At 46.4% G+C, this 12,314-nt stretch overlaps 1 protein-coding gene across 6 annotated transcripts in view; it reads left to right on the forward strand.

The window, feature by feature from the left end:
* The window catches only part of ACACA (acetyl-CoA carboxylase alpha), a 204,061-nt gene that overhangs the window by 4,542 nt on the left and 187,205 nt on the right, over nucleotides 1-12,314 (forward strand). For 2 of the 6 annotated variants that reach the window (XM_081172824.1, XM_081172825.1), the window contains exon 1: nucleotides 7,731-8,184. The exons of 1 other annotated variant lie outside the window; for it this stretch is intronic. In XM_081172824.1, the coding sequence (XP_081028950.1) occupies nucleotides 8,060-8,184 (125 nt within the window). In that variant the 5' untranslated portion in view covers nucleotides 7,731-8,059. Of the gene's footprint in view, nucleotides 1-7,730; nucleotides 8,185-12,314 lie in introns of those variants that run through there. 3 more of the 6 variants (XM_081172822.1, XM_081172823.1, XM_081172827.1) reach the window with 2 other exon arrangements.

Consider the following 12,314-nt stretch of genomic DNA (forward strand, 5'->3'; position numbering starts at 1 on the left):
AGGGGGACAAATGAAAGGGGGATTACCGGGTTTTCTCAGAACAGTGGAGTGGTGTACTGGTGACGGAATTCCCCCTTCTTTTGGACACTGAGGTCCAGCGCCGAGGGCCTTCTGGCGGCTCCCTTACTGCGAGAAGTGAGGTTACAGGGAACCAGGCAGAGGGCCTTCTCAGTAGTGGCGCCCTCCCTGTGGAACGTCCTCCCATCAGATATCAAGGAAATAAACAACTATCCAATTTTTAGAAGACATCTGAAGGCAGCCCTGTTTAGGGAAGTTTTTAATGTTTGAAGTTTTATTCTGTTTTTGATGTTCTGTTGAAAGCCGCCCAGAGTGTCTGGGGAAATCCAGCCAGATGGGCAGGGTAGAAATAATAAATTATTACTTTACTACTACTACTACTACTACTACGGGCAGGGTAGAAATAATAAATTATTACTTTACTACTACTACTACTACTACTATTATTATTATTATTATTATTATTATTAATTATTGGAAATGCTCTGCGGAGGGGAATTGGAAGTCGAGCAGGGTCAGTTGGGAGGGGAGAGTGAGAAATGTCCCTATTTTCAAGTGAGGAATGTTTGAGGGTTTGCAATGGCCCAACTAGTCCCGCATCCTCTTCTCATAGTGGCCAACCAGACGCCTCTTCCGTAAGCCCGCAAACAGGACCTGAACGTGACAGCACTCTCCCTACTTGTAATTCCCAGCAAATGGTATTCAGTGGCATACTGCCTTGGACAGCAGAGATGGATTGCAGCCGTCATGGCTAGTTGTCATTGATAGCTCTGTCCTCCTTGGTTTTTTGTCTAAACCTTTTGTAAAGCCATCCAAGTTGGATCAGCCATAAGACCAGTCTAGCCGTAAGAAAGTAAGAAAAGCCCTGCTGGATCAGGGCCAGTCTAGTCCAGCCATCTGTTCTTGAGGTGACCAACAAGTTGGCCCAGTGGGAAGCCTAAAAGCAGGACCTGAGTGTGACAGCAACTCTCCCCACCTGTTGTGGGGAAAAGCCTGGCCTTCAAAGGCACACTGCCTCCAACTGTGGAGGGGAAATATAGCCACCGTAGCTAGAAACTACTGACAGCCTTTTCTTCCAATGTTTGCATTTTACTGTTTGTTTTTAAGGAGTATACAGGCTGTCTCGGGGACTTTCTAACTTCGTTTTGCAAAGAAATCACACTTCAGAGTAGATTCACCACTGCACACATTTAAAGCATCTTCAGTGCATATTGAAAGCACACCCCCACAGTGGTACAATTCCCATTACCAGGGCTGGCCCACCCATGAAGCAGGGTGAAGCATCCGCCTCAGGTGGCGGAAGCCCCCGAGGTGGTGCAGCCACTGGCACCCTGCCGCTGCAGGCACTGGCAAAGTGGGGTGGCAGGAGAGGCGGCAGGGCAAAGATGGACATGCTGCCCAGCACCCATAACAAAACACAATTCCCAGAATTCTTTGGGGGAAGCCATATGCTTTTAATGTCTATTGAATGTGCTTCAAATGTATGGTGCGTATCTGCCTTTCAGTCTCTTTTGCGGCCCTTGGTTTGAAAGTCACATGTTCAAAGGATGTTTGAAGGCTTCTTTCTTCCTTCCCGTTGTCAACACAAGGTGGTGATAGAGATTGGCTTTGCAACTAGGCTTTCTTTATCCTGAAACAGCTGTGGTAACTGCGTTGCTGGATTTTCTTTTTTGGAACAGAATGGCTTTGTGAAAACTCAGTTTGGTAGAAATGGACTGTTACTGGATTAGGGATTGAGCTGGATGACTGCTTGGAGGTGGTGAATTTGACTGACGTTGAAGCCTTGTTGGCTACTCCTGAAGAACATGCACACTCTACTCCTAAAGCACATTAGAACATTTAGATTCAGCTTGTTTTGAATGGATCCGACTTCTACTCGGATTCTTTAGAAAAGTGAAGTGTGTTCATATCAGCTTTATTTCTGTGTCTAATGGTGGGGGCCTGATTTGAGAGAGCAAGGAAAGAAGGAATCAGAGGAGTTGTGCTCATGATGCTCGCTCAAAAATCCAAATCTGCCCACACGCTTTAAAAGGTTGTGACTCTCTGACCTTAAGTCTCACTCTGCAGTAACCAAATTCAAAGGAGGCCAAAACCCTGGGGAAACGCTTGCACCCCTGGACAGAGATGTAATCTGTGATGTTGTCTTGTTTTGTTCGCTTTCTGCAAATAATTGAGTCCATCCCACTTTGCAGCTCTTTCTCTTTCCCAATTCTGATGCTCCTTCGTAGGATTTTGAAATTGCTTTCAAAGTTTGATGCATGTTTCACAACATGAATTCCAGCAGTGTAACCAATTAACATGTTGCTGACATAAAAGGACATATTGCTACAAAAAAGCCCTCCCCCCGATGAAAATAATGTAGTCCAGGATATTGTAGTCTCACATAATCTTGCGGAGTCTTGCTCAATCTATACAGTGGTACCTCGGGTTAAGATCTTAATTTGTTCTGGAGGTCCGTTCTTAACCTGAAACTGTTCTTAACCTGAGGTACCACTTTAGCTAATGGGGCCTCCTGCCGCTGCCGCGCTGCGATTTCTGTTCTCATTCTGAAGTAATGTTCTTAACCCAAGGTACTATTTCTGGGTCAGCGGAGTCTGTAACCTGTAGTGTCTGTAACCTGAAGCGTCTGTAACCCGAGGTACCACTGTACTCACTTTGATGAGGCCATGAAATAGTGAATTATGTTATATTTTGAAAGCCATTCTGAAAAATGAAAACATTGTTCACTCTCCTACCCCTGGAATTCTAGCTAATGGCTACTGTTCATATGAGAGAGAAAGAGAGAGAGATTGAGAGATTACACACATGTGTCAGAGGTAGTGGTACTGGAAGAGGCAAATATCACCTGTGTCGAAGCAATGATTCTTCAACATCAACTTCGTTGGACTGGTTACGTTGTTCGGATGCCTGATTATCATCTTCCAAAGCAACTACTCTATTCCAAACTTAAAAATGGAAAGCGTAATGCTGGTGATCAACAAAAGAGGTTTAAAAACTCTCTCAAGGCAAATCTAAAAAAAATGTAGTTATAAACACTGATAATTGGGAAACACTGGCCTGTGAGCGCTGCAGTTGAAGAGCAGCCTTTACCAAAGGTGTCATGGATTTTGAAGACACTCAAACTCAGGACAAAAGGAAGAAATGAACTAAGAGGAAGGCACATTTGGCAAACCCTCACCATGACCAACTCCCACCTGGAAACCTATGCCCCCACTGTGGAAGGATGTGTGGGTCCAGAATTGGCCCCCACAGTCACCTCTGGACACACCACTAAGACTGTGTTCATGGAAGACAACCTTACTCAGCTATGAGTGATGGCCAAAAAAGAAGAAAACCAGCTTTTCAAAGTCTGGCGGTCTTTGAAAAGCCCCTTTGCCCTCTTAGCACCCTGCTAGGTAATCCTATTGCTCCCCAGAGAGCAGTACTGCCCACTTTGGGAACCACTGATCTACCTGAATATATAAGCTGTTAAGAGAGCCTGGCCGTCCTTGGAAATCCAGTTGTTCACATCAGTCAGCAGAACTAAGCCCACAATAAGCTATTTTAAGCAGCTTAAGGATTGCACCAAATTGCTGCATAAGGATAAATCTTTTCTTTGCCCCAACACTGCTTGGCCAAAAAAAAGCACCTTGCCATTGGGAGTTTCATAACAGGCTATCTGGAAAAGAGCTTCACAAAGGAAAAGGTCTGTAGCTTAGTGATAAAACACCTGCTTGAATGCAGACCACCCCAGGATCAATTCTTCACATCTCCAGAAAGGGCTGAGATAGACTTCTTCCTGAAATCCTGGAGAGCTGCTTCCAGTCAGTGTAGACAAAACTGAGCTAGATGGATCAATAGTCTGACTCCGCTCCCAATGTTCCCAAGAGCTGATGCTTTATCTTGAAAAACACAAAATGTTTTTCCAAGTCTCGTCATGGCACCTTGCAGACAAAGCTAAGCTTTCTTGGACTCATGATAACTCTTTATGCATCTGATGAAGTGGATTGTGGTTCACAACCATAAGAAATACGTTAGTTTTTAAAGTGCTACTGCACTCTGGGCAGTTGTTGCTGCAACAGACTAACATGGCTGCCCCTCTGGAAATCTGCCCCCCAATCCTTCGGCTTTCTGGTCATTATATGCGAGTGATTTCTTCTTGGCCTATTCTTTATTAATAGTTCTACTGAATTGTTGTTGTTGTTGTTGTTGTTGTTGTTGTTGTTGTTGTTGTTGTTGTTGTTGTTGTATTATTCAATTTATATATCACCCTTTATCAAAAGATCCCATTTGGCATCTAACAAGTTCTGGAGGGCCACAGGTTCCTTGTCACTTGTCTTTGTCACATTCTCTAGTCCACGACATTTACACCATAATAAGGCTGCATACATACCGTACATTTAAAACACATGTGTTGCCCCCCCCCAAAAAAAAATTATGGGAACTGTTGCTTGCCAAGGACCCTGGGAATTGTACCTCTTTAAAGGGTAAACTATAGTTCCCAGGATTCTTTGTGGGGAGCCACATGCATTAAATGTACTTCAAATGTGTGGGGGGTGAATGCAGCCTAAATCTATGAGTCTTTCGGGTGTCACAAGACTTTGCTGTTTGTCTTACACTAATCTAACACAACCATCCCTTGTTGGGGGGGGGACCCCAAAACAGCAAGCAGGTATCTCTCTGTTGAAATAAAGCAAAGCTCACTGGTAGAACACGCTTTGAATGGTGTATGCTCCCAAGTTCACAGCCTGGTACGTCTGGTTCAAGGCTGTAAGGGGAGCCTGTCTGCCTGGAGAATACCTTTGCCTGAGACCTTGGGGAGAGCTGTTGTCAGCCGGGAGCAGTTGGTATGTGGCAAGATGATCACGCTCTTGTCACAGCCACAGAAGGAAATTGGGCGTGCACAGTTGATCCCGTGGGCACAGCATACCAGCCAGCAGGACTGGCAAGGATCCAGTGTTGGATGACTGAAGTCCTTGGATGTGGAAATCAAATGTGCTTCATGGTCGGTCTCATTTCTGAAGAGTGGACAGATTCCCTTTGAAAGGAATGGGAACCCCCCCCTTCCTTTTCAATAAAAATTGTAGTGAGAGTTGGGGCTGCAGCAGGGTGGGGTGCAGCTAAGGGCAAAAGCTCCCTAATACCCAACATGTGCCCACATGACTGCTTTGATTGGTGGAATTGGCATTACTACAGGTGCCACATAATACCTTGTATAATATCCATAATACCCATTCTGCTTTCGTAAGGACTTGGTGGTTCAGTGTGGCAGCACCTGCACTTTGCAACTCCCTGCCTATTGAGATTAAGCAGGCACTTTTAAAATTTGGTTTTATAAATTAGAAAATGGATAAAAAATAATTGCCCCCCCCAAAGAGAGATCCAGCAGGTACTTTCACTTTTACTCTCTTCGGTGCCTGCTAAAAACATCCTTATTTTGGCTACCCAGATGCTTAGAAACTTGAGATAATTTAAATCAGTTTCAGCATTTTAAATTTTGTATGTTTTAAAGTAGAACTGTAAATTTTCCTTGATTTCCTTGTTTATCTTCTTCTGAACTGCTTTGAGGGTTTTTCCCCCAATCAAGCAGTATATACCGTATTTTTCCGTGCATAAGACTATATTTTTCCCTAAATTTTTGAAGTTTAAAATAAGGGTTCATCTTATACATGGATAGTGCATAGTGCATTTTCCTAATTTTGGGTTTTTAAAAATAGGGGTCATCTTATACATGGGGGCATCTTATACACGGAAAAATACAGTATTTTTTAAAAAATAAATAAATAAATAAAAGTTCTCCCCATGCTACATTCACAATACAGTGCTCCCTGCCCCCACAACAAACATTTAAAGCACATGGCTTCCCCCAAAGAATTCTGGGAACCGTAGTTTAAGGGTGCTGGGAATTGTAGCTGTGTGAGGGGGTGAACTACAGCTCCAAGGTTTCTTTGTGGGAAGCTATGACTGTTAAACTGCTATAAATGTGCTTTAAATGTTATGGGTGGGTGTGAATGAACCTTAAATTCATCATAAACTGGCTTATGGGAGGGTCATAGCTTAGGGGCAGACCATTTGGTCTGAATGCAGAAGGCCCTAGATTTAATCCCTAGTATCTCCAGCTAGGACTGGCAAAGATCCCTGTCTGAAACCATGGAGAGCTGCTGCCGGTTGGTGCAGACAAGACTGGGGTAGAGGGACCAGGGGCCTGCTTTGATATAAGGCAGGTTCCTATGTTCCTTAATTACCTGAGAAATTAATGGAAGGCTTTACGTAATATTAATTGCCTTTGTTTACTGGGCTCCTGCCCAGCCTAAGGACAAACCACAGGTCATCATGCCCTTCTTGTGGGGGTAATCTATTCTGGCCGTAACATGACACACACCCCTTAAACCAAATACAGAACAACCTTGCCCTTTTCAACCTGCAGCTACTTCCAAAGCAAAACCTCTTCCTCCATGCTTCAGCGGCTATGCACATCCTTTCTCCATGTGGCAGTGCAGGAATTGGGGGGTCCTGCGGTCCTCCTGGGCTGGGCAAGAACATCAGCCCCAGCCAGCCTGGCCAACACTCAGGGATGAGGGAAGTTGTACACTGAGTGCATCTGGAGAGCCCAAGGGTCCCCACACTGGGGTTAAAATGATAATGCATTGGGTAGTCACTTACCATGTACATCAAGGATCGGAAACCTGTGGCCTCTCCAGGTGTTGTTCAGACTCCGACTCCCATCAGCCACAGCAACCAGCGTAGTCATGGATGAAGGGAGTTGGAGTCCAGTGAGGTCCAGGGTCCATATCCCTCTTAGCCATGAGCCCTGCCGGGTGACTGTAGGCTGCTCACAGCCTCTCATCCTAACCTTCCTCACAGGGTTGTCGTGAGGATGCACCACTTTGGAGAAAATAATTGCAATGTTAAGTAACTAAATGATACCAGGAAGGCTACAGATATCCTGCAAGGCTCTTCCACACATATATAGTGGTACCTCGGGTTACATATGTTTCAGGTTACAGACTCCGCTAACCCAGAAATAGTACCTCGGGTTAAGAACTTTGCTTCAGGATTCGAAATCGTGCTCCGGCAGCACGGCAGCAGCAGGAGGCCCCATTAGCTAAAGTGGTGCTTCAGGTTAAGAACAGTTTCAGGTTAAGAACGGACCTCCGGAACGAATTAAGTACTTAACCCGAGGTAGCACTGTATGGGATGATCATGTGGGCTCTAACCATTCCCCCAAATTCTGGGCGGGTAAGTGGATGCTCTGTTCCAGCAGCCGCAGCCAACGTGGTGCTCTCCAGACGTTGCTGAACTACAACTCCCAGTGACCACTGGCTATGCTGGCTGGGGCTGATGGGAGTTGTAGTCCAGCAAAGTAAACTAGAATCACACATCCAGGGTGGGGCACCCCGTTGTCTGCCTCCTCTTGCTTTATTAATCTCTGCGCATCGCCTCCCTTGCAGTTTGCAGCGGGTTAACTCGCGCGCTCTGCCCAGCGGTCTATTATGAAACTGCTGCTGTAACAGTATGGGAATTGCGAAGTTCCTGGCTCCTCCCACCTGAGTCCCGGGAGCCAACGAGAGGGCTCCCAGGGCCGCTCAGGCCACAGCCATCTCCTCATTGGCCACTCCTCCCGGGGCGTCTCTGATTGGTGACACCCCACGGCTTGGTGTGAGCGCGGGCGGCCAATGAGCGCGGCGCGTTTGCTTGCTTTTGCTTGCTGCTGCTGCAAGGGGACGCGGAGGCTGGGAAAGTGGGTGGCAAGCAAGTGGCTGATGGATGGAGGGTCAAAGGTGATTGATCTGGAGTAACCGGCTTCCCATCACACCACACCGGTGGCTGATTTTGCTTTTAGCAAACAAACAAACAGACGAGAGAGAAAAAAAATTAGAATAAAATAAGGAGTGGAGGAAGGGGGGAGAATAAAGGAGGAGTTTTAAATTATTATCCTTTTTCCTCCTCTCCCCCTCTTCCTTTCAAAGAGATGGGAGGGACTCCGGCATTGAGTGGGAAGGAGGAGGAGCTTTAGGCTGGTGTGTTACACGCACAGGCACCACGCAGACTCTCGCCCTGAATGGGAGAGTGCCTGCCAACCATCTCTTCTGCAGCAGCAACAGGAGGAGCAGCGCCGCCAGCCTGCTGCGCCGGGCCTGGAGGCTTCGGGGGCATCCCTCCTTTCTCCGCAGAGAGCACCTGGAGGTGAGCACCACGTGGGCAGCAGCCCTTTTGGGTGTCGGGTACCAGTGTGCAGCCATGGTAGCCTTACAATGAAAGAAACGGGAGCGGGGTGGGAGGTCAGACCCTGGCTTCTTTCTTTCTCTCCCTTCCCAGCACCATCCCCGGCTCCTCCTCGTTTCCAGCCCTAGTCCATTTTGCGTGGTTTGAGTGCACAAGGAAGTGGGTCACTGTTGCATGTGTGTCCTCTGTATTGGGGGTGTTTTGGGGTCTAGATCTTGGGGGGGGGGGCAGGACGGCTTCCTGATAAACGAGGAGATAGGGGAAAGTGCTTTTTTAATCACAGCCTGTGCCTGAGTATTTGCCCTGTACACATTCACCCCCCTCCCATAGCTGTCAACGTTTCCCTTTTTTAAAGGGAAATTCCCTTATTCCGAATAGGATTCCTCGCAAGAAAAGGGAAAAGTTGACAGCTATGCTCCCTCCCCAAACCCTGAGAACTGTGGTGTACCCCTCACAAAGCTACAGTGCCCAGCACCCTTAACAAACTACAGTACCCAGGATACTTTGTGTGGGATGTAATATGCTTTAAATGTATGGTGTGTACACAGCCACACACACAGCAGTCTGCCAGGATTTGGTCTCTGGCGCCTAAACAGTTCTGCTTTAAAAAAATCTCTGGGAGATTGCTACTTCCTGAGGATTGAGTGGAGGGGGAGAGGAAATAAGATGCCCCCCCTCCCGTGGAATGCAGATGGGATCCCTAATGAAGGGAGCAACAAGAATTATTCCCCAGTGCAGGAAACCACTAGGGCAAGGAGGAGTAGTGTGATGATAGCACAATATATTTATTGTAAGCAGTAAATCTCCAGTTTATTCTAAGCAGGTATGGGGAACCTTTGTTCTTCCAGATGTTGGTGGACTCCCAACTCCCATCAGCTCCAAACAGCGTGGCCAGCAGTCAGGGATGATTTGTAATCCAACATCTGGAAGGCCACCGATAGGAACATAGCAAATTGTCTTATACGTACTGAGTCAGACCACTGAGCTTCCTATCTTAGTGTACACTGACTAACAGAGGTTCTTCATGGTTTTAGAAGCAGGACATTCCCAGTTCATCCTGGAGATGCCAGGGATTGAACCTGGGACCTTTGTGTGCAAAGCACATGCTGTATCCACTGAGCTATGGGCAGTGGTAGAAATTCAGCTACATAAGCTAGGTGCCAAATGGCTCCTTAAAACAGGGTTACAGTCACTAAAACAGAATGCCTAGTTGCCATTTTGGGGTCAGACGGCTCAAAAGTCTTATTTTCAATACAACCTTTTGGTTCCTGAAATTCATTCTGATTGTGCAGATAAAATATAACAGAATTCTACAGGATATGTTGCTAGTGTGTGAAAATAGTCAAGATCCAGGGATCCCCAGGCATGCACTTCCAGATGGTGGAGGTGTCAGGTGCCATCCGGGCACCTGGGCACATTCACTTGGTTCCAAGTGCCCAATAGCCAGGTGCAAAATGCACTTGGCACCTGACGAATTTCTAATGCCCAAGATGTTCCCCTCTCCTTCTATAACTTTGGCATTTGATACTGGAGAGAGATTTTAAAGGAAAAATATCCCCCCCCCCAGCTACCCATCTTCTGATTGTATTTCTAAAAAACAGATTTTATTGTTGTAACCTATCCTGGGACCTTCTAAGAAATCATAATAATAATAATTCCACAACTTAGAAGCTCCCACAGAGAGCCATCTTCCAATACCAATAGCCCCCCCCCCCGCAGCTGTCTTAACATCTGCGGGGGTCTGTAGTACAGGATATGTTCTTTCAGATACAGGCAGCCACTGTTTTAGGTGCCCATGAGATGTCTGTGACCACATGCGTGTGCATCGCATCGAACACAAAAGTGATCCAATAATGTCACAAAAAAGTCACAAAAAGGGTGGAATGAGGATAGGTTGTTTGCAGGCTTTTTCAATGGGTTTCAAATATACACGATTTCACTTAAACGTGTGGTGCCTTGGAATGTAACCTCAACGTAAGTTTGGAGTTGTGTGTATTTGGGGCCTAACTTGTTGAGGGCTTTAAATGCTGGTATATAAGAATAAGAATAAGAATAAGTTCAGAGTAGGTGCACAACGGTGTGGCTGTGGTGATGATGAGGACAGACTGGCCGAGGTCTGCATCTGCCCACTGAACAAGATTGCAGGGTGCATATATTCTCTGTGAATTTGCTTGAAATGACCACCTCCCCCCCCCCTTGGCTATTTTTATTAAGGTCTGCCCTGAGGTCAGATAATCCCTACTGTGTTTAAAATGATTAAAGAGGTTTGGGGTTTTCTGCTGGTCCCCATGATTAAAATCTCAAGCCTGCTAGAACAGTTGCCTCATATGCTTTCAGACTCGGGACTCACCCTTAGTGTAAGCATGCATTTTGCTGGACAGGGGGGTCCTCTATCACAAATTTTGGATGCTGCATATTTTCATGAAAAATAGTTCTTCTCTTGCAACACTTGAAAGTGGGTCCTGACCATAGCTCTCAACCTTCCCTTTCTTTGCGGGAAATTCCCTTATTCCAGCGCCGTTTCCTGCTGCTATCCCGGATTGTTAGATATCCCGTAGCGTAGACTGTCATCGGGACAGGTGAGGCTGCTGATCCCTTATTTTCAAATCTGAAAGTTGACAGCTATGGTCCTGACCTTCATCTTGAAGACCAGTGGCCCAGAAGCACAATAGATTCAAATAATAGGGTTGGCAGGTTCCTAATCTAGCCCAGTTAGGAAACAGGAAATCCAGATTCGAGGTTGTCTGGCCTCTCCTTGAAGGCATCCAGCAAGGAAGAGAGCCCACTCCCCCTGCTTAGCTGCTCTTATCTTCAAGATGTAGCTCGTAATGTTCAACCCAAAGTCTATCCTCTTGTACCCTCAGGCTGTGAGATCTAGTAGATGTTAGCAAATGGGCTATTGGATTTGGGTAAGGAAGCCCTGCAGACCTTGCCGAGTTCACCTGTGAACTTGCCGGGTTAGTCTTAAGAAAGCCACCATCTCTTAGGATATTTTGTGGGTTAAGTGTTTGAGCTATGAGCCAGGAAGTCTTAGACTCAGATCTCAGCCCAGCCGTGACCTCCAATATTTGACGGGTTCCTGGCCACCATATCCGTAATAGAACTGTGAGTATCAAAGCCTGAACTTAGAGGAGTTGAACAGAGTTAAGCATGTTGACACTTAAAGAAAAAAGAAAAAGGTCATAGAATTTTCTAATAATTGTTGTTGGGTCAACTACTGATCTATGTCACTGGCTCCTTCCTTTCTACAAACCGTCCTGCAGTTCTAAAGTCTCCAAAGAACAGTTTCATTCTTCTGGAAGAACCACAGGTAATCCAGAGAGGCAGCAATGTTAAGCCTTTATAGTGTCACAAGACCCTTGGCTGTTCTTGCTGCAGCAGACTAAGCAATTTACTGCAGCATAAACTTATCAAGCAGCAGAGCCCAATTCAGCTACACAAAGCGTTATTCATCATTAAAAGTTAGAAATAGACGTTGTATTGAATAGCAACAAGTGGGAACGGCAACAAAATGTTGCAGTTTGTGGTGTGCTTCCGCTTGGCGTGCCAGCCAGCCAGCCAGCCAGCCAGCCTGCCTTCCTAAATTGAGCCCCGAGGCCTCTCATAGAAGCAGAGCAAGTTGCCTTTTGCAGAGTTAGATCATTGGAGTACGTAGCTCAATATTGTCTACACAGAGTGGCAACATCTCTCTAAGACAGGCTTCCTCAACCTCGGCCCTCCAGATGTTTTTGGCCTACAGCACCCATGATCCCTAGCTAGCAGGGATGATGGGAATTGTAGTCTCAAAACATCTGGAGGGCCGAGGTTGAGGAAGCCTGCTCTGAGATCTCAGACTTGGAACCTGGAATCTTTTGCATGCAAAACAGATGTCCTACCACTGAGCTGAGACCCTTCTCACAGTGGTGGTTTTACCTGATGCCCTAAAACCCTTGGCTCTCTTTCAACCTCCTTTTCTTGGGTGGTGCTGTGGTGTAAACCACAGAGCCTAGGGCTTGCCAACTGGAAGGTCGGGGGTTCTAATCCCCACGACAGGGTGAGCTCCCATTGCTCGGTCCCAGCTCCTGCCAACCTAGCAGTTCGAAAGCACGTCA

Source organism: Podarcis bocagei, assembly GCF_964188305.1.
Source record: "Podarcis bocagei genome assembly, chromosome: 15".
Lineage (NCBI taxonomy): Eukaryota > Metazoa > Chordata > Lepidosauria > Squamata > Lacertidae > Podarcis > Podarcis bocagei.